Genomic DNA, 22,948 nt, shown 5'->3' with positions numbered 1-22,948 from the left:
TCCGTTACTGATACTAGTGTGTGTTACTGTTACTAGTGTGTGTTAAATGAGCAGAATCAAACAAGGGCCTGTTACGTTGCCTGAGAAGTTAGGTAGCAGGAAACGCTGTGTGAATTTTGCTGCTGCATTTCCTGTGAACATGTTGATCACCTTATCTAGACACTGATCAGTTCTCTTCTGTGTAAATTTCTCTGCGAGAAACTGGAAAAAATGTACTTGCTTTGTAGCTTGGTATGTTTTTCCTTTTGAGGATGTGAATTATGGAACTGATTATGTGTGCCTTTGTATCTTGACTACTTAGAAGCTTAGAACCAATTCATAGTTTCTTCCTTGATTACAAAAGAAATATAAAATTCACAGCTGAAGTTGTGAAAAGTAGAAAAATTTCAAGAAGATGCCTGGATCATGGCAGAACACAAGGGGATCAAGACAACGATTGGAAGACAGTTGTCATAATCAAGCAGCAAAGAGGGAAGGGCAGTGGGTTTTAAATTGCTGAAGCACTTTGTAATGTGCTGTAGCAACGCTGCTGGCAGGATTGTCATTTTTGACCACACAGCTGAAATCTTGAAGACTAAGGTTAATTTCTTCAGATTGGGACAGCAACGGCAACAATAATAGTTACCATTAAATGAGTACCTGCTATGTAACTGTGCTGTTTTTACACTTTTGCCTCTTCGCTGAAATTATCTCAATTGGATTAAACCCAAATGTTGCCTTTGTCTTTAATTGCTGGTCAGTAGCTTTTACCTATTTGTGCTCTCTTGAATGAATGACTTCACTTTCATGCATTGGAGAAGGAGATGGCAACCCACTCCAGTATTCTTGCCTGGAGAATCCCAAGGATGGAGGAGCCTGGTAGGCTGCCATCTACAGGGTCGCACAGAGTCGAACACCACTGAAGCGACCTAGCAGCAGCAGCAGCAGTTGGCATAGTTGCAATAGACAACTGATTCTGCATAGTATCATGCTGACGAGTGTGTCCGTTGCATCTATAATGCACTCTGTGACCTTCTGCACATAAAGCAACCACTCTGGCCACCAGTTTCCTCATCTGTAAAATGGGAATAATCATGTTTCCTGCTTCACAAGGTTGCTAAAGGACTTCCCAGTTGGCTCAGTGGTAAAGAATCTGCCTGCTAAGCAGGAGATTCTGGTTCAATCCCTAGGGTCTGGAAGATTCCCTGAAGAGGGAAATGGCAACCCACTCCAGTATTCTTGCCTGGAGAATTCCATGGAGAGAGGAGCCTGGTGGGCTGTAGTCCATGGGGTGGCAAAGAGTTGGATACAACTTAGCGACTAAAGAACAACAGCAACAACAAGGGTTGTTATAATGATTAAATAAATCGCCTGTGCAGATTTTGGGACACAGTGAGCACTTAACAGTGTTCATAAAGTAAATAACCTTTTAAGTTCCTTTTCATTGCTTACAGAATGTCAGGGTATTTTGACCCATTAAATAGGATAGCATTTCTCTCCTTAAAGTCTAGAACTTTTGGTGGCCTAATGATGATGGGAATTTGAGGAAGAATTGGACTTTTTCAAACTCTTTGAGACATTTCAAAAAGGTTTTCAGTTGTTGGTTATGATGTGCTTTGAGCTTCCCTGGTGGCTCAAATGGTAATGAATCTGCCTGCAATGCAGGAGACCCAGGTTCGATCTCTGGGTAGGGAAGATCCCCTGGAGAAGGGAATGGCAACCCACTGCCAGTATTCTTGCCTGGAGAATTCCATGGACAGAGAAGCATGGTGGGCTACAGTCCCTGGGGTCAGAGTCAGACACAACTGAGTGACTTTCACGTCACACTGAACCATGTGCTTTACCAAGTTCAGCTTGTCTGTTTAGTGCTTATGGCTTGCCTCCTCTAATTTAGAGAACATCTGTAAGTTTTGATTTAACCATTATTTCAAATCTGTATTTATGTAAATGAGGCTTTTTTTTTCCCCCTATCCTCTTGTAACCTTACAAAGAGAGATTTTAAAAATTCACAGATTGTATTTATTTTGGAACACAGATATGGTGAGTTTATATTACGCTAAAAGATTACCCAAGATTGAGAAATTGAGTAGTTTAAAAAAATTATTATAGAAACTACTTTTTTTTTTTTAATGGATTCATTGAACCTTTGTGACTCATTACCCAATGCTATCCACACTGAGAAAGATTCCTGAAATTTGGGTGGCAGAGACTGGGGCGACCTTCGCAGGCCCTGGTGAGAGGATGAACGTGCAGACATAGGGTGCCATCTGGGCTCCCCTGCTGCCCGCTGGGGACCCTGCCGGCCTTAGTCACTTGGCTGGGACGAGGAGACTTGTGCCTGTATCTTATACAGCAGCTTCTGTATTTTCCTGGGTATAGGTACCTGTATACCTCATGGCATCTACTGTTGTTAGTGATACCTTGTTCCATCCCTTGTTTACACGTTACTACTACTACTGCTATTATTTACTGTTACTAAATTCTCCCCAGTCTCAATGAAATAAGCAGAATAACTAATTGGAAGAAGCTCTACAGCATTCCAGAAAGTACTGGTAAATACTTGATCCCATCTTATGCTCATTTTCGCATGTAGTTTATTAATAAATCTGTTAACGCTTTTGGTTTTTCCTGAGATGATTTTAAAACAATCTAAAAATTACTCCACTATTAATGCAAGGAAATGATGAAAACACCAGGCCTTTGGGGAGACACGTTAAGTGCTGTCGCCGCTGAACCATGGGATGGTGACCTAGCCACTTTCCTTGCTTCTGTGTAAATCCCTGTTAACTGTATGACTCTGTCCTTCACGATGTCTATTCATCTTGCCTTCTCAGCTTGTTCTGACACTTCTGGAAGGTGGAGACCCTCTCCTCTGCCTTACCTTTTCACCACGATCCTCTCGGTACCTAGTACCAGACTCATTACCAGGTGGTACCCACACAGCCGTTGATGGATCTAAGGTGATATTCTGTTTAATAAAAGCATTTACTGTGATATATGGAATCTCATGAAAATGTGTGATGACCCCACCTTTTGTCTACTATAAAACAGTAGATAAATTAAGTTTGCCATGCCAGGGGCTGTCATGCAGGGAGAAAGTCTCCCCTTCTGCCTGCCTGTGTGGGGTGCTGGCCACAGGAATCCCTCCTGGTTGCCCCTCCCTGCTTTGATCATCAGCCAAGCATTTGGTGTTTAGCTGTAACATGAAGGAGAGCCTCCTGAAACTGTAAGAATCTGAGAACAGCCCGATGACCTGGCTTCTCTTCAGCTCCCGATGTGGAGCAGTTACGAAGGAGTCTCACAGTTCCTGTTTTGCTTTTCCACACCGCACTGTTTTGATTGGGGTCGATGCAGCCGCGTGGAGCAGGCACGATGAGGCTGGTCTTCACGGGAGAGGCGGTGCACTGTGCATTGTACAGTTCGGGGTTTGTTTTCCTCTGGCCGGACGAGTGGGAACCTCCCATTTTCCGAGCAGTAGTAACACCCCTGGAGGCTGGCCCTCCCACCCTGGCGGGCTCTGCAGACCCAGCCGGCAGGGCTGACCACTTGTGCCTGGGAAGGCAGCTTCCTTTCTGTCCTCTGGCCCCTGGCATGCGTGTGCCTCGCACGACCAAGGACTCGCAGCTGTCTCAGTTGCAGACTCTGTGACTTGCGTTCTCACCCGAGGATGCAGGCTGATAAATGCAGGACAAGTAGCCGAAGTGTCAAAAAGGAGCTGGTGATCGAGTCCCCGCTGCGGTGCAAGGATGCAGCCCAGGGCGAGGTGGAAGCAGAGAGCCCGGGGCCCGTGCTGGTAAGAGGGGCCGGTCCCTGGGGCTTCTGCTGTCTCCTCCACACAGCGCTTTCATCGCCTGTGCATGCTTCGTGCCTTCTGGCCCTTCGGTTTGATTCTAAACTTGCCTGTCTCCAGCGAGCTCTCTTCTCTGTCTCCTCCTTTAGATTTGACTTGGGTTCCGCTTTGATTCTTCTTTCGGAGGAAAGATAGGTTGAAGTCTTGTGGGTGAATGTGGTTTCCAAGAGGCTTCTTTGTATACACAACAACTGCGTATTGTTCAAAATTGTCTCACCTCGCTGCACTGTTGCCACATGTAAACCTGGGAGGCGCACTGTAATTGCCTTTTATAGGATTGAAAAAGATGCCCTTTGCAGAATTAAAACTTGTTCACATTATGTGTTTGTGAAAATTAGGATGGTAATGTGGGGGTGTGGTTTAAGGAACCTAGCTGCTGAACTTATTGTCCTCACCCCTTTTAAGAAGATTGCCTTGAATTGAACAAAGTAAGAAATAACCTGTGCTTAGAAACCAGTTGCTAGAAAAGTTTCTATTCTTAACATTAGCTAAACTTAGAGCAGTCTGGATAAATTCAAGAGCCTCGGTGGACTTTGTAAGGGCAGAATGTGAAAAATGGTTTTGTTGTTAGCATCAATGAGTAGGTTGTGCTTCTCTCTCGGAATTTCTTCAGTACAATAAAGGCACATAACTTTTAAAGCAAACTGCAGAAAGCCATCAACATGCACATTGGAGGGGACAATTAAGCCTTTCAAATGATCTGTTAAAGGGATTGTTACACTCATACTTAGCAATTTTACATAGTGATTTTTTTTTAAACATCAAGGTTCATTTGCTGTTATAAAGTGTTGGGTTAATTAACTTATTTTTCAGTTAATGTTTTTGAGAATCTAAACCTAAACTTCTCTATAATGGATTTGACTTGAATTAAATCGCCTTTGATCTGTGAGACAGCCATATATTGTACTGCTTTCAAAATTATGTTGCTAATCCAGAACTGAGAAAGTAAAGTGTAAGGGGCTTTTTGGATGTAGGTTTTCATCTGAGAGATTTCGGCCCCCCTACCCCCAACATTGTTTAAAGATGTTTTTCGTTATCTTGGATTCCTTTCTGCTAGCACAATAGTTCATTTATCCATTGAGAAGCATGAGCTGCTTACATGCAGTAATAGATTAAACCGTTTAAAGCTCCCGGCTCATGTCGCTTGTGATTTCTTGGAGGAAGTTGTGTGGTTTGGGTTCCCTTGTGAATATTCTTAAAAATCTTTTGTCAGTGATTCTCCAGATGTGTAGAAATATTTGTCCAGAAGATTAAATACACTGTAGAAAGATGCGCTGTGATTTTTTTTTTTTGAATCACCCTAGTGACTTCTAAAAAATTTGTTTCTCTTTCTTGTGCTCAAAAAAAAAAAAAGAAAGAAAGAAAGAAAGAAATTCAGCCACTCAAGTCCCAGTTATTTGTCTAGGTCGAATCTCATCCCGGGCAGTTCCAGGGGGAGTTTGTTTTCCGCTGTAATGGATAAGGCTGGGCCGGCTGCAGCCGCACCTGGTGGGTGTGCTCGTGGGGGACCCAGAAGCTCCTGGGAGTGTGGGAAGCTCTGGCTTATACACCTGCGGAGAGGTGTGAGGGGGACGGGGAGGCAGCAGTGATACGAGAAGGAACGAGTTCTTGTCTGATAGTGTTTCTCTCTTGCATTGTGGTGAACAAGATAAAAAGAACTACCACAGATAAGAGAAGCAAGGATACTTAAGCAGAGCTTCTGCCCAAGGCAGATCTCCTTACTTGTGATTCTCGCTGCCCTTGACAAATGAGCTGCTAGGAGTGCAGCTTTTCTCCAAGACGAGTTTTTAAGAGTTATGCAGCGCAACCTCGAGGTCTGTGTGTTTTGGCACCATTCATTATTATTATGTTAGTAGCTTGCTTGCTTGTTGAGAATCCCCAAATCTGTAATGTTTAAATGTAAGTAACTTACTTTATTCAAGAGGTAGAATCTTGAAATCAAGTTTCACCAGTTTTAGTTATGTACACAATCAGTCCTTGGGGAAAATATGACATAGTTTAGAAAGCCAAAAAATAATGCATATAATTAGAAATAGGGATAGTATAAAATAGGGAAATGTAAGGTGTCCTTACCTTTGATTTCCTAAAGTGCCCACAGTTAATTACTTGGTAAATAACTTTCTCCAATGCATGTGAAAATATAACTTATTGTATGTCTTTGGAAAATGTATGCTACTATAAACTTCTGCATTAATTTCCTCCCGGAACATATCAAGAACATCTTTCTTTGTCACCATGTATAGATATATGCCATTATTTTTAATGACTGTACCATAATTCGATTCAGTTTGTTTCCAATTTTTGCCACTAGTACAGTGTGCAATCTTTGAGAAATGACTCTGTGGCCAGTGAGTGACTAACAGTGAATGTACTGGTAAATGTATCTGAAAGCACTTATGCTAGTGATAAGAAGCCCTTTTCCTGTAAAACTTCTATCAGAAGTTAATGCCTCTTTCGCCTCTACCAGGGCAACAGTGACGTCTCCCTTAGCCGTGGCTGCTTGTTCCGTGCTGGGTAGAGTTTCTATTATAAGAGAAGTGTGTGTTCAGAGGCTGTAAGGTTCAACTTACAGGCATCTACGCAGGTGGGTCTTGGCCCTTCATTGTGACAGTAGCTGGGGAGGAAGTGCATGGTGAAATTTCCCCATTCCTCTCCAGGCTTACTGCCAATCCCATGGAAAAATGACTCTGTGGGCTTTGAGTGACTAACAGGGGAACAATCAGGATACTCTTGATGTCTACACGTTAGTTACCCCACTGACATTTGAATACCTATTTTTGCTCCCCAAACTCTAATGCAATTCCTGGAAATAATTTATTCTAATTGTTACGGCTTAACAATTTAAAGGAAAAGGGTGTGGCTTCAGAGACTCGGGACTGGCTGGGGCCTACGTCCTGGTGGTGCCCTTGCATTGCACACTTTCAAGAGGCAAGTGAGGACCGCAGCTCAGGTCTTACTTGGGGAATTCTGAAGGTTGAAAGATGTGAAGATGGAGAGAGTTGCATTTTCACAGGTTAGGTATACTTGTTAGGTATTTTTAAAGCAGTACCCTTTTTGAAACATCTGTTTCATTTTTGATATTTTCCTTTTTAAAGAAATACTTATAATTTATTTGTGCGTTTGTTTATTGGCTGTGCGGCATGCGGAATCTTAGTTCCCAAACCAGGGGTTGAACCTGTGCCCTCTGCAGTGGAAATGCAGAGTCCTAACCACTGGAGGGCCAGGGAATCCCCAGTTTTTGATATTTTTCTGGGATCTTCAAGTGTTCAACACTGAATCTGAGTTCTTATTTAACTATTTTAAAGAAAAAGTGATTAGCTAAATGACCATATGAGAAGGCAGCATGTGTACCCATGTAGAAAGAAATAGGATACTGGGCTTCTTATTAAGTCACTGTATTACCTGGGGAAGCCTTTTCTCCCATAAGTTCTATTTACTCTAGAACTAGCAGAAGGGAATTAAGATACAAACCCTGAAGAATAAGCTTATGGGTAATGTTCATGTTGTTGTCAATATCCTCCAAGACTTTAGCATATTGTGATTGAGTTAATTAATTTATATTTGTAAAGCCCTCTGCCCTCCATGTTTTTCAACATCCTTATAGACATCTTTAGAAATAATTAATTAATGATATTACATTGATACTATTTGGTAGGTAGTTGTTTGTTTGTTTTTTTTTTTTAAATACTGAGTGGTGAAGGAAGGAAATTCCTGCAAGCTCTGTGTAATGACATATTCCCAGGTGACCAAAAAAAAAAAAAAAAACCAGGACATTTTCCTTATTCAGAGCTACCAGCCTTCACTGTGCTCCTCGGTTTCCCCTTCACTGTGTCTTTATTTATTCAGCCACTTTTTTAAGAACTGAGATTTGCAAACGTACTGGGTAGTGCACTGGGGATACAGAGGTGAGTGAGACACACTTCTGTCCAAGCAGCACGGCGTGGGTAATGAGGGGCTTCTTTCCTCAGAAATGCTGTTCCCCTGGTATATTTTTGGGCTCAGCAAGTGTCGGTCTCACCCATCCTTTTCCACTCAGGCAGACAATGCTTAAATCATCTTCATCATCAGCTCCAGCAAAGATGCGTTCTATGTTTTTAGCACCTAAAGCAGGCGTAGCCCTGCTTTACTGAGGGCAGAGGGACCTGATCGTTTGTGTGAACAGTGTGTGTGAAGGAGGCCCCGCTGTGGCACGTGTTTTTTGGGGGCAGTTGCTGGGAGGAATCTTTGGCAAGTGGATGCTTCTCTCACCCTGGAGAGGCGGCTTCCACAGTTCATGTCACTGTGTCCTTGTAGCCCCAGGCCTCTCCCACCTTCTAGGAGGCTTGTCAGTAACATGGAGGCAGAGTGGCTAGTCACTGTTTTTTGTTTTTGTTTTTTGTAAATGCTGGGTTTTTTTTTTTTTTTTAGTTTTTTATTTTTTAAATTTAATATCTTTAATTCTTACATGCTTTCCCAAACATGAACCCCCCTCCCACCTCCCTCCCCATAACATCTCTCTGGGTCATCCCCATGCACCAGCCCCTAGCATGCTGCATCCTGCGTCAGACCTAGACTGGCGATTCAATTCTTACATGATAGTATACATGTTAGAATGTCATTCTCCCAAATCATCCCACCCTCTCCCTCTCCCTCTGAGTCCAAAGGTCCGTTATACACATCTGTGTCTCTTTCCCTGTCTTGCATACAGGGTCGTCATTGCCATCTTCCTAAATTCCATATATATGTGTTAGTATACTGTATTGGTGTTTTTCTTTCTGGCTTACTTCACTCTGTATAATCAGCTCCAGTTTCATCCATCTCAACAGAACTGATTCAAATGAATTCTTTTTTACGGCTGGTCACTGTTTTTTATAACAAGGTACTGGCAGTTGCACTGTGGTTTTTTTTTTTTTTTTTGATGTAAAAAACAAAAATAGAAAATATTTATATAGTATCTTCCTTTGTGCCAGAAACTGTTTTAAACCTATTAAATATGTTATGTCAATTCATCCTCCAAGAGGCAGTTACTATTATTATTAGTCTTTTTTACAGATGAGGAGGCTGAGCCCAGAGAGGTAACCTACAAAAAATTGTACTTTTAGGAAGTGACAGAGCCAGGTTTAAGGTGCCAGTCAGGTTATCCAGAACCCATACCTGAACACATAAGTATGATTCATTACCAAAACCCAATGTATTCCTTATGCTTGAAGTTGGTATTATAAAGAAAAAAGAGAAGTTCAAAACCCCCTGCCCTTAAGAAATTTAAAGCTAGTGAGAGAAAGGCCAGTTTCTAAGTGGCAAAACAGCAGCAGATGAACAGCACAGACGAAGAGGAGAATGGTCATGGCGAAAGGAGCTGGAAACGTGAACGGGATGGAGTTGGGGGTCACATCACTCTTCTTTTGGGTCACGTTTTTATCATCCTCCCAGAAAATTATACAGGAGCATAGATAGATTGGTAGAATATCTGAGAATCTGGAGATATCTTATTTTCCTCCCTAGATTTCTTTCTTTTTTTTTTTTTAATTGACTTACAGCACAATCCAGGAAAACCCTGAAATGTTTATTTCCTAATCAGTGAAAGAGGCACCACAGTCCCCATGGTGTTTATAGGAGGCTGCCATTTGCTCAGTGTTCCCTAGCCTTTGATAGGTGGTGGCCAAACACGAGACAGCAGAGCTGTGTCACTGCCAGTGAGTGATGTGGCTGGTCCCAAGAAGACCATTTGGAGACCAGCTTCAGATCTGGTCAGGGATCTGCCTTTCAATCTCTGCAGGTGACCAGCCTTCCCTCCCTCCCATACCAGCCCTACCCTGGCTTCAGCACTTTTCTCGTCTGTAAAATGAGAAAGTGAAAGTGAAAGCTGCTCAGTCATGTCTGACTCTTTGCGACCCCATGGACTATATAGTCCATGGAATTCTCCAGGCCAGAATACTGGAGTGGGTAGCCTTTCACTTCTCCAGGGGACTTCCCAACCCAGGGATCGAACCCAGGGCACTCACATTGTGGGTGGATTCTTTACCAGCTGAGCCACAAGGGAAACCCAATGAGAAGAAAAATGAAAAATGAGAAGAAAAATGAAAAAAAAAAAAAAAGAAGAAGAAGAAGTAAAATGAGAAGTGTGTAGTAAATAACCTCAAAGTTTCCATCTGACAATAAAAGCCGATGTTTCAGGGTCATTCACTTTGGCCCACAGTATGCTGTGATGGGGTCACATCAGGACCTGGGGGTTTGTTTAAGGTTCTGAGCTCAGTTTATTCAGAATTGTCTGGGTTTTGAGTTGGTGGAGCTATAAAACAGGAGATACTAGATTTCAACCCAATGTAATGAATAAGACAAGTGCAGTGGGTTGGCAAACCTGGAAATAAATAGAAGTGGTATGTCTGTAAGTCATTCAGTTGTGTCTGACTCTTTGCAACCCCATGGACTATAGCCTGCCAGGCTCCTCTGTGCATGGGATTCTAGACAGACAAGAATACCAGTGTGGGTTGCCATGCCTTCCTCCAGGGGACCTTCCTGACCCAGGGATTGAACCCAGTCCCACATTGCAGGCAGATTCTTTACCATCTGAGCCACCAGGGAAGCAAATAGAAGTGGTAGCAGGGAATAATGTACAGGAACGGCAAGAAGATCTGGCTTGAGCCTGCAGATGAGATGACTGAGTATAATTTTAGAAGAAAGAAGGCTTGGAAATTATAGTTTATCCTCAACTTTCCAGAAGTTGGAAATATCCCTGTAATGTGATACAGCCTATCCTAAGTTTCTCTTCTAGTGTCGTTTGAAGGTTGAGAAGTTTTTAGTGCTCGCCTTCCAGACAAGCGGACGTGCCACTTCCCAGCAGGGCTAGGGGAGGAGCCGGTCCGGAGTTCTGTTTCGGGGTCTCCTTGCTGTGGAGCATCGGTGCCACTACTAAGGCAGAAGTGGGTGGTGCCAAGGGCCTGCCCTTGCAGTCAGAAGTCCTGGGCCCTATGTCTTCTAAACACTTGATTTTTCTACGCCGAGATTCTTTCTGCCGGATGGAGATAGTCTCGATGGCTGTCCTCCAGCCCCTTGTCTCTGAAAGGCTGTCTGGGCTGCTCTGGTCAACTTAACCACATTCACTCTCTCCTTACTTTGAGCCATGCCCTATTATGCCACCAGGCCAGTTGCCCCACAGTGCAGATAACGGCCTCTCATTTCCTGCTTAAACCCCTTTGCTAACTTGTCTTTGCAGAGAAGGCAAAGCACGCCTTACCTGAGCCTCAGAGGCTGGGGCTGACGTTGCTTGCAGGTCTCTCTTGTCTGCTGCACTTCCCAAAATGCGTCCTGACCCCGGCCCTCTAGTCTTTGCCCAGGGTGCTTTCACACATGGGCACAGTGCTGCTTCCTGCCTGGCAAGGCTTCACTGCCCAAAAAAGCCTGTACTCTCTCCCCACATCTTCCTGAGGACTGTGTGCTCCACGGCTCACCATGAGTCATTATTCTAGCGTGTTAGGTCATCATGCTTCTCTGCTGTGTTGTGCTGAGGTTTGTACAGTCTCCCTCTCTAGTGAGGGGCAGGGTATATACCCCATAGGAACCTGGGTTTGTTTTTTTTTTTTATAGTCCATCTCTGACGTAATGTCAAAGCCCCCCCCCCCCACCCCCCACATTTTCTTTCCTTCTGGCATGGCCCTTGTCACCTTTGCAGGATGCAAGGGAGGGGTTCCCAAAAGGGCTTTTAGGGGAGACTGGACCTGAGGGTCTCTCTCCCTCTTCTTTCTTCCCTCTTTCACCTCCATCAGTTTTGCCACCAATATTCAAACATGCTGAAATGCCAGAACAAGTGAAATGGGGTGCCCTAGAGGAGCCTGCTTGACTAAATGCGATGTGGGTATTGTGCCCCCAAACTCTCCTGTGCTTCTGTTATTTTTCATCTAAAGTAAAATGTTGACTTACATTTTGTGACTTAAGGACACAAATGCAAACACAGGTGACCAGGGTCCAAACCTGTCTCTCTCTCTTCCTCTCAGCCAGCACCCATCGTTTCTGTATCAGTTCTGCTGCTTTTCATTAGCCACCGAAACTGTAACATCACCGTCTCTGATTCTTGTAGGACAGTTGGGAAAACTCATTGTGTGACCCTATTACCAGAATCCCAGTAAATTGATTATATGTGGAAAGGGTCGTGGAGACCCACAAGATGTAGGGCCAAGAAGACAGTTAAGTGGGACCTGTCAGCAACACTGAACAATCCAGTTCGCCTGCTTTAACTTTGTCACAACTTAACCTGACTGTTTTGTCTCCAATGTGGGTAGTTTTCCCAAAATTTATATCATCTCCCTAAGTGAAAATTTCAAGAAGTTTTCTGTTCCTTGTTCTGCCCTGAAGTGTTAAAAATTATCTGTAAAACAAAAAGTATATTTCATACAGTCTTTCCAGGCAAGAATACTGGAGCGGGTTGCCATGCCCTCCTCCAGGGGATCTTCCCGACCTAGGGATCGAACCCAGGTCTCCCGCATTGCAGGCAGATTTCTAACCGTCTGAGCCGCCAGGGAAGCCCCAGTGGGACTATAGCATGAGGCACATATGTAATTCTATATTTTCTTGTATCCAAATTACAGTGAAGTAAATATGTATAATTAATTTTAGGAATACAGTTTTTTAACCCAGTATTTCCAAAAGTAGTATCCTTTCAGCATTTAATCCTTATAAAATATCAAGACATTATGCATTCTTTTATTCATATGAAGTCTTTGAAACTGGCTGTCTATTTTACATCTGTAGCACATCTAAATTCAAGATGGTCACATGTAGCTAGAAGCCACTGTCCCGAACAGTGCAGGTCTGTAACCATACACCCTCCAGAGCTTCAACACCTCCAATCGGGAAAGTTGTAGGTTTTTTTGTGGGAGTGAGTCATATTTGTGAATCTGGGTTGGGGAGGAAACGCATGATTTAAGTTCAAGTTTAAGGTTGGGTTCTTGCCACAATCATGTCCTTGAAGTATTTGGAAATAATGTGAATGAGCTTTTACCTCAGTTCAGTTCAGTCGCTCAGTCGTGTCCGATTGTTTGCGACCCCATGAATCGCAGCACGCCAGGCCTCCCTGTCCATCATCATCTCCCGGAGTTCACTCAGACTCACGTCCATCGAGTCAGTGATGCCATCCAGCCATCTCATCCTCTGTCGTCCCCTTTTCCTCCTGCCCCCAATCCCTCCCAGGATCAGAGTCTTTTCCAATGAGTCAACTCTTACCATGAAGAAGGAGTTTTTACCTAGTGACATTAAAACCTCATGTTTTAATGAGGTTTTAATCTGTGAGACCTTAGTTGATTCGTGGAACCCCTCTGAGGTTCGGTTTCCCCATCTAGGAAAAGGTGGTGTTGCAACCCTAAGAGTTTCGGGGCAGGTTTAGAGAGAGAATTTATGTGTGATCCAGCAAAGGCTTGTTTATGCTCTAGGGACTAAAATTCTCTGTATCTGAGTGAGCTTAACTACGTATGATCCCCATGACCAGTGCTCTGAACCACGCACTGTATATTGAAACCCTTCGGTGACCTTGTGATAAAGAAAAGAAGAAAGTGGTGTTTTTCAGTGCTCTGTACCATGCACTGTATATTGAAACCCTTCAGTGACCCTGTGATGAAGATAAGAGAAAGTGGTATTTTTCCCATTTTCAAATGTGAATATGGAGATTGAGTAATTTGTCCCAACGCCACATAGTCAACAAGCAGTCGAGCCAGGATTTTTAAAAAGCACTTTGTAATGTGAGTTTCTGGAACATACATGAAGGTAGACAGACGAGGAGAGTGGTTTTGTGACTTGGGTGGCATCGCCGGCACCCGCATTGCCTGGCCCCGCCCCCAGAATTTCTGATTTGGTGGCTCTGGGGGGAATGTGCATTTCCAGCAAGTTCCCAGCAGCTCTGGTACCGCTGGCCTGGGGCCATACTTTGAGAAACACTGGACTGATATGATGAACCCCCATCCACCCATCACCACCTTCAACAATAGCAGTTATTTTAGGGATCAAGACTTTAATCCTGACACCCCATTCCTGCCCTTGCTGGTGTCCGAACTGCCTTCCTGGTGATGACGTGCTCAGAAACTCCTGTGACCCAGAACTGTGTTCTGAATATTCCATTCCCCACCCCACTTCCCCCCAGTGTTCACAGATAAGTAGTTTAAAGTAAGTTGTTTTGAAATCTGACTAAATCTGGTTTTTAGAGCCTTTCAGCTTAATTACTTGACCTCTTCATTTCAGGGTTTCAAAAATAGCTTTTATTGACATAGGAAGAGTGAAGAATTTCAGTCCATAATGCTAAAAGTGGGAGGGAAATTATTGACAGGAACAGAGTCTGTGGTGCAGATTGAAGCTAAACTTTAGGCATCTACCGTGGTGTGTGTCTTTCTCTTTTGCCTTCATCGTTGCTTTTCACATGTGAAAAAACGGCAGGAGAATCAGCAGCTGGCGTGGTGTGTGCGAGAGACGCATACAGAGGCGTCCCTTGGGCTCTCCGCCTGTTCGCTGTCTCCTCCCTTCCTTCCCTGCCTCTCTGGCTCGTGCCCTGCCTCAGGGCAGAAAGAAGACACTTGAGGTGCAGTCTGCACAGGCGGCACTCAGCTCCACTCAGGATTCTCAGGGGCACAGGGCGTGGAGGAGGCCCGCCTAAGCCCCTGGCCCTCTGTGGCCCTGCCATTGAGCACAGCTGACTGCATGCAAGCAGTTATGTGGGCTTTTGTTAATTAGTATTATTAGCTTCATTATTACCTCCATTGCCATTCCATTTTCTAGACGCCATTGATTGAACAGTTTTTCAGAGTCTCTAATTCTGTTCACTTTAGTAATAGGATAATAACTTTTGGAAAACCACACTGGTTTATAAAAGTGACAAATACAAAACGCAGGCGCTTTTCCTTCCGTCCGACTGATTGATTTTGCATGTCCAAGTACTGCTCACACTGACATGGTGATTCAATATCTCAGTGACAAGCTCTCTCATTTTAGTGCTCATTTCAGCACTGTGTAAAAAAAGGAATTCAGCATCTTATCAGTGTTTGTAATATAAAAAAGCAGTATTCACAAGTGTGTCATTCTTGGTATTTGTCTCTTCTGAGGATAGCACCACATTTCAGCGTGAGAAACATATTTAGATGTCTGCAAGTTTGGTGTTCATTACAGGTCCTTCTGAACATTCTCCAGTTCACCAGCTGTTGTGGTTTCATGCTGAGGTTTGAGCTTTCTTCTCAGTCCACGCTAAGATAGGCCCCCCCTTTCCTCCCCCTTTCTTCCAGCGAGCACGCAAAAATTTGAAATATACAGGCTGCAAGGAGGAGTGGGGACCAAGGAAGAGCGTGGTCCATGGGGTCAGGAGACCCCGGACACCAGCCCAGCTTTGCCAGCAGTTTCACCTGGGACCTCAGGACAGTCACACAGCTCCTGCCCATGCTCCCAAGTGTCCCTGTCTGTGAGACGGGAGGGTTGGACCAGACAAATTTCAGGTTCTGATGTTTGCACGGTCGCAGCTCTGATCTTACTGAACCTCCTGCTTGTTTTAAACATGCCCGATTCTGAACAGCTGCTGAGGCCTTTGTTCCGGCACACATTGTTAGCAGTCTGCAGGAGAACGTGTACTGCTGGAGGAGAAGGTGATCAGATGTTGGTTGTCAGGGTCTCCGGAGTCCCAGTGTTCTGGGTTAAGGGAAGAAGACCGCGTGTATTACAAGGAGATTGGAGGCCATTTTCCACGGCTGGAGGACGTACGCACCTTGTTTTATGTCCCTCGGTCTCTTTGCTCCTTCACTGGTTTGCTGGCTTCCTTAGGGCCCTTCTCAACATGGCCTGCCTGCACTGTAGACTCATCCTTTACCACAGGCTGTAATCCAGGGGTGGCTTGGAGACATGTGAGCTAATCATTGGGACGACCTCAAACAGATGCTATTCAGAGAGTCACTTATGTTAGAGGAGGATCAAGGGCTGCCTGGGGCATTGGTGGAGTGGGTCCCCTTGTGCAGAGCTCTATGCCTCAGCCTCCAGTGTTCCTACCCATTCAAAGAAACTGAGGCCCTGCGGGTAACTATTGCTTCCTAAGTGTATCCGTCCAAGAGCCCATTGCTGATTTCAGGTGGCTTGTTCATTCATGCTTTGCAGCCACATCCAATACCGTTTCAGAAAGGAATTCTTATAAACACAGTTTTCTGCATCACACTGGGTTCCAGTGACGCTATCACACCCTACAGGAGGTGCTCTGAGCCCTTGGCCTGTGGGGGCCCGTGCCCTCTGTGAGCTCTGCCTGGCTATCCTGAACTGCCCGCTGCTTCCTGAACTCAGGGCTTCCCTCACAGCTCAGTCGCTGAAGAATCCTCCTGCAATGCAGGAGATCCCGGTTCGATTCCTGGGTCAAGAAGATCCTTTGGAGAAGGGATAGGCTACCCTCTCCAGTATTCTTAGGCTTCTTTTGTGGCCCAGCTGGTAAAGAATCTGCTTGCAACGCAGGAGACCTGGGTTCCATCCCTGGGTTGGGAAGATGCCCTGGAGAAGGGAAAGCCTACCCACTCCAGTATTCTGGCCTGGAGAATTCCATGGACTGTATAGTCTATGGGGTCGCAAAGAGTTGGACAGGACTGAGCGGCTTTTACTTCACTTCATTTCTCTTCCTGAACTCAGCTGTTTAGAGGGGATTGACCAGGCCACAGAGGAGACCCCAGCAACTTCCTATTCATAACTGTGTATTTTTTTAAACCCCATTCCTCTTTTGATGATACAGATTTCAGGCCCCACAAAATCTGGTTCCACCCGTGAGCATACTCCTCGGCTTCTCCGTTTTCTCTGCAAGGGGTCTCCAGGCCACCCTGAAGCCTGGCTGACTTGTTCACCTCTTGGACTCAGCGCTAACCACTTCCTTTAGGAAGCACCGCACTGTTGGGCCCCTTCACTCACTGCGTGCCTTATGCAATGCAGGTGGTATTTCAGGGGCTGGAGAAAGCAGAAATCATTTAGACATAATACCAGTAAATAAAACAGAGATCTTTCCCCTCCTGGAGCTGGTAATCTAACAGGAGTGGGGAGGGGAGGAGGGTCAGTTTCACTCTAGTGGTCAAGTGCCACTCCTGGGTTCCCATTGCTGTCGGTCACCGTGTTCTGCCTCGTTCACACGTCCGCCTGCCCACTGGCTCGTGAGCTTTCTCGGGGTGGGGACTGTGTCCTTTTCATCTCAGGATCCCAAAGACCTGGCACTGTGCACGTGGACAGGCTGCATGAAAACGCATGGAGAGAACGAACACATGTCTGCTAACAGCCCTTGCACTGGGGGAGGGGGACAGCTGCTCATGTCCTGAGCTCACCCTAATTATAGGAAGGTGAGGATTGCTCCTTCAAATCTGACAGCTTCCAAGAAGTTCCTGGTGGGAGTATGGAGTGAGTGAGAGTTGTATGCAAAACGGTGGTGCAGAAAGGCTCAGGGCTGCAGGATTAACATCTGCCTTCGGAAGCCCCCTTCCTTCTTACTGCAAGCGCCCCCTCCCCACCCTCCACTCCAGCAGCAGTGCTGGGTCCTGTGGGGCAACGTGGAGAAGTGCACCATTTTGAAAAATGTACTCAGTTCCATGAAGGCTTTTCATCTCAGCCGATGGAGGTTTTGTAGCTCACAGATAAATCAAGGAAGTCCTAAATTCTTTATAAGCAGAAGCGACGCATTTCTCATGTCTTAAAATAGAGTGCTCCAAGAGCTGCCGTTTCCTCAGTTTGCTATTTCAAGCAGTGGCGTTCAGGGTTTCAGCTTGTGTTAACATTTAATTACCAGACACACAAAGGCAAGAAATGACTAGAAAGTTCACGGGAAGCCATCATGTCAGAGGGGAGAGCAATAGAATCAGAAAGCCTTTTTGTTCAGCTAGTCTCCTGGTTTTCGAGGCTTCGTGCATGCTTGGCCAACGTCGAGCTCATTCGTGGGCCAGCTCTCTCCCATTCTGCTGGATTCCAGAGGAGTCTCGTTTTCTTGGTGCTGAGAACATTATCTGACTTCCAGTTGCCCGTGGATCTGGAACTTCAATTTGCGTGGATGTCAAGCGGCCAAACCTAGAGCAGCAAATGCGGTCGGAAGGACTGAGTTCAGCAAGGCTCTGAGGGAGATGGACTGGAGGGAGTGTGGGTCCTGGCCTTTGGTGCCCGTGGGAGCTGCATGGTCACTGGAGGACGGCCTCCTGCTTTGACCGGTAGATGGGGATGGGGGCCCTATGCATCAGCGGCTCACCTGGGCCCAGGGTGTCCCTTGAGATGGAGCCGCTTCTTCCCACCATCTGGTCACTTGAACAGCCCCAGGGTGTTCTGAGTCCCGTCCAAAGAAGTCAAGGCTTGATTCATTGAGAGAAAACCATCTCTGGGCCCGGAGGAGTTTGCTCGCTCCATCCCGCCCCCCCCCCGCTCCCAAAACTGTTCTGTCCTTTCCGACACCACTTGTAATGGAAGCGTCTGTCTGGATTTTCTTTGGGCTCAGACCCTGAATTCCAGTGTCCTCTCTGTTTATTATATAGTTTTCTCCATGTTCAGCCTTTTGTTTTTCCTTCTCTATGAAAGTCCTAGCCATTGTTGTCTGTTTAATATGTTCCTGGAGCATAGAAGAAAGGTTTTGTAAATAGGTTGGTGACATTGAATGTACGTGTAGCACTCACTCAAGAATAAAAAACTCAGATCACTGTCATGCCAGCAACGCTTTTAATAATAATATTAAAAGTGGCATTAAAAGTGCCCCCCATCCCCATCTACTGGTCAAAGCAACATTCAGTAATAATAATTACATTTATTATGTGCCTGCTGTTTGCCAGGCTGTGTTGAGCATTAATTCAATGAGGCCCAATAACTGCCCCACGTAACTTCACAGGCTCAGTATTTTTTAACCACTGTGTTAAAGATGGCCTTCAACTTGATCAGTATCTGTGTGGTATGTATATGGCCCTATCAGAGCAGATCCAGATTTTCTGAGCAGTGAAACTTAGACTTTGGGGGCTTTAAGAAAAATAATTCAAGTTACAAATACAAAATAAGGCACAGAAGTGAATATTTATTTAGAATTTGAAAAGAAATCACAACCATTGACAACGTTTAAAAAGCCAAATTATCGACATCGAAAATACAGGAAAACAATACATTTTAATCAGTGAACCTCTTGACACACCTGAGTAATACTTTCTTTGAGACATTTTTTGGCTTCATACTCATTTCACCTCTTCATACAATCATGACTTTGTGTTATCAATCTGTGTCACAAGAATTAGATCATTCCGTCTTTCCTGTAGCAAGATTAGTTGAAATTTGTATTTGATTAATCATAGTTTAGAAGCGTTTAGCTTTGCAATGTTTGGCGACATCACATGAACTTTAGGATTGAATAAATCTCTGCTAGGGTCATCATATAGGAGCTGTGTGCCTTGGGGGCATTCTGAGTTTGTGCAACGACTGATCTGCGATACCTCCAAGCAGTTCTGGTCCAAAATCTTGGGATGTGCCTGTGTTGTGGTATGGCTTCTGTGCACCTCCTTGTCATATCGCCTACATGACATTGGGAGGACCGACTTAATGAGCCATGTTCCTGTAAATCTTCCTAAACCAACATGCCAAGCAACAGTCGACCTCAACAGAGATGTATGGAGCCTGGAGAGGGGCTCTGCAAGGGAAGGGCATTGAGCTGTCACAATGTCTCGGGGTCCTGGGCTCCGTGCTGAGGGGGCATAGAGACAAGGAGACCCGGCCCCGTCCCAGGGCGCTAACAGTGGGGGAGATGAGCTCTCCACGGGTCATTTCAACGCACGGCCGAAGGAACTGCACCCTAGGACTGCTCCTAATGAGGCCGCAGTGGTCAGAGAAGGGATAGGCTGCCTTCTGATGGGCTGAGGTGGTGCCCCAGTTATGTGGCCACGCACTGCCTGCCCCAGGGCTAGCGCAACCCCGCTTCCACTTTCTTGGCAGCTCTGCTTGTGTTAGATTTGTTTTTTTAGAGCAATGATTCTGCTGCTAATAAAGCCTTTGTGGACCGCTGCAAAGGGCTGTAGGATTGTGACAGGTGGGTCGGTGTGGGGAGTGACAAGCACACTGCCTGTGTCCTGGGCCCCCAGGTTAGAGACGCCACTGGAACCCACGTACCCACGTGCCCAAGGAGGGCTGAGCTGTCGCATCAAGGAGTTCAAACCCTTGCCCTCCTGAAGAATTCTCGTTCTTCCCCCAGCCCTTGCGAGGCAGCACTTCCTTGGTGACGTGAGGAGATCTCACAGCCCGTGGCCGGCAGCTGGTGCCATCTCTACTTCAGCTCTGCATCAGTGTCTGCCGGCACCTGCCACTAAACTAAACTAGGTGTTTACGAGCCTGCCTCTCCCCCACTCCAGGGTTTCTTTGACTCAGTTCCATAGCTAGTCTCCAGGGAAGGGCAGCCCTCCCTCAGCCCCAAACTAGGTAAAAACTTTGGCAAGTACTGTGTATATACATTTCTGAGGGGAGGGGCCCTCTGTCTCAGGGAGTCCATAGCCTCCGGGAGATAAAAACTCTCCGCATGGCCTCATTCCATGTTCATCCCTGACCTCACACATTCCAGCACAGCTCCTGGGCCATCACTAGTCCAGGTGTTCTTCAGAATCCCTGGGAGAGTTGCTTCCAGGATGGTTGGTCCCCGCTCTTAGAGCTTCTGATTCAGGCTTGGGATGAGGCCTCAGAATTTACATGTTTCAGCTTCCCAGGTGATGCTGATAGTGCTGTTCCCCGGACCCTGCTTTGAGAACCACTGTTGTAGACTGTTGTGGCCTCGTAGCACCACAGTCCTCTCCCTGTCTGATTTCACAGTAACCGAGAAATGAATGTTCATACATACGGACTTTTTAAAAAAAAGTATTTATTTTTAGTTGGAGGATAATTGCTTTGCAGCGTTGTGTTGATTCCTGCCTCACATTAGCATGAATCAGCCATAGGCATGCACAGGCCCCCACCTTCCTGAAGCTCCCTCCCACCCCATCCCACCCCTCCAGGTCATCACAGAGCACCAGGCTGAGCTCCCTGTGTCAGACAGCAGCTTCCCACTAGCTGGCTATTTCACACATGGTAATATGTGTATTTCAGTGCTGCTCTCTCAATTTGTCCCATTCTCCTCTTGCCCGACTATAACCATAAGTCTGTACATTATGTATGAGTCTCTATTCCTGCCTTGCAAATAGGTTCATTGGTACATTCCATATGGGGATTCCATTTTTCTAGATTCCACATATTTGCATTAGTAAGTGACATTTGTTTTTCTTTTTCTGACTTACTTCACACTGTATAACAGGCTCTAGGCTCATCTCAGAGAAGGCGATGGCACCCCACTCCAGTACTCTCGCCTGGAAAATCCCATGGATGGAGGAGCTTGGTAGGCTGCAGCCCACGGGGTCGCAAAGAGTCGGACATGACTGAGCGACTTCCCTTTCGCTTTTCACTTTCATGCACTGGAGAAGGAAATGGCAACCCACTCCAGTGTTCTTGCCTGGAGAATCCCGGGGATGGGGGAGCCTGGTGGGCTGCCATCAGTGGGGTCACACAGAGTCGGACACGACTGAAGTGACTTAGCAGCAGCAGCAGGCTCGTCTGATAGATAAGAGCATTTAAGCTCCAAACGAGGGAGGGAGCTGACGGACCTGAGTATAGATTGAGCGGCACATTATACACACCATGAAAGCTCAGTCACGCACTGGACATGTTCCCAACATCCTAGACCCGGGAGCTGGCCGAGCCCCATCCTGCCTAGGGAGGCACAAGTGTCCTGGAATATGGAAAATTCAAGCAGGTAAATGTGCAGAGTTCCAAAACCTGGTAGTTCTAATGGCCTGGGAGCATTGTAGGAGCGTTGGCCATTCATCAATTTAGGTAGTTCTGGATCCACATATTTCTTTTGAAGATAAACCAAGAACTGGTATGTCGACTATACCTCAATTGAAAAAAGTAAAGTAGCCCTTCATATAATCAGGCTTCGTAAGATGCCTGAACTCCTGCTCTCCGTACATCCCGGCTTGGCCCGGCGATGCCTCAGGCTTACTTTATGTGCATGGTTGCCTCCTCAGCTTAAGCTGGAAGTTTAATCAGTAACTCCCTGTGTGATGGGCCCGATCCCCCGCACCCCTCAGCTAGTGACTGTCCTAGCCCTGAGTCTAGACGGGCTCCAGTGTGCGCAGTCATCAACAGGAAACAGCGGTCCTCACTGTGACTTCCAACTCAGAGAGCCACAGGGCATGCATTCCAGCTGCTCCCTGGCACCCGAGGAGCCCTTCTGACGTCAGGCCCCCTGTCACTGATGGCCAGCCCTCCCACTTGCAGTGAAGATTGCTGTCGTATCCTGCCTCCCATCAGCTGTACGTGGTGGGGTGTCACTCCACAACTGTGGCCTCTGACTTGTAAGAGTCCCCGTCCAGTACATCATTGATTTTCTCTGTCGCTGACTCCAGGTTCTCTCTTTGGCCTCATGGCTGGGCAGTTGCAAGGACTGCAGGACTGTGGGGTGCAGTCCAACACTCTCGAGTCATGTCACCAGGAGAAACACTGAGCTTAGGTGTGTCTAGATGGCTTTAAAGCCAAGGTCGTGAGCCAGCTCTGCACTAAGCCTCTTTCTTCTGAACCAGGAGTCTGGCTGTCTGGTAATTAACTTAATCTCGTTTTGCTCTTCAGTTCAGTTGATCAGTTGTGTCCGACTCTTTGCGACCCCATGGGCTGCAGCACACCAGGCCTCCCTGTCCATCACCAACTCTCAGAGCTTGCTCAAACTCATGTCCATCGAATCACTGTGCTGTTTGTGTGTCATTTTCTGTCACCAGTGATGCTGCAGGCCAGCTTCCTACACTGGTAGGCTGAGGTTCCCCCCCCAACAGACTCCCCCAAAAAAGCACATGTGACCAGCTGGAAAAGCTTAGTGGAGCTGAAGAACAGTGAACAGCTGTAACCAGTGAATCATCACTTTAAAGAGGAGTGGAAAATAGGCAATTGTGCTCTTAACCCGCAGCTTGGTAGACACTGGCCCCCTCATGTCTCCCAAGCCCCCCTCCCTGTCATTTCTGTATGTCTCCTGTTGCTGTCTTTAACGTGCCCTTATGTTCCCTCCATCTCTGCATCTTCTACTTCCGCCACCCCAAGGTGGTTGTCACCTGTGTCTCTTCTTCTCCCCCATCTCCATCT

General features: G+C 46.0%; 1 protein-coding gene across 9 annotated transcripts in view; it reads left to right on the top strand.

Annotated features, from left to right (window-relative positions):
- Positions 1-22,948, top strand: part of DOCK9 (dedicator of cytokinesis 9) — a 288,392-nt gene that overhangs the window by 107,276 nt on the left and 158,168 nt on the right. For 3 of the 9 annotated variants that reach the window (XM_069601937.1, XM_069601935.1, XM_069601931.1), the window contains exon 1: positions 3,330-3,772. The exons of the other annotated variants lie outside the window; for them this stretch is intronic. In XM_069601937.1, coding sequence (XP_069458038.1) covers positions 3,647-3,772 — 126 coding nt within the window. In that variant the 5' untranslated portion in view covers positions 3,330-3,646. Of the gene's footprint in view, positions 1-3,329; positions 3,773-22,948 lie in introns of those variants that run through there. 9 annotated transcript variants of the gene reach the window in all.

Source organism: Ovis canadensis, chromosome 10, assembly GCF_042477335.2.
Source record: "Ovis canadensis isolate MfBH-ARS-UI-01 breed Bighorn chromosome 10, ARS-UI_OviCan_v2, whole genome shotgun sequence".
In the NCBI taxonomy this organism is placed as follows: Eukaryota; Metazoa; Chordata; class Mammalia; order Artiodactyla; family Bovidae; genus Ovis; species Ovis canadensis.
This window is presented reverse-complemented; position numbering and strand designations above follow the sequence as displayed.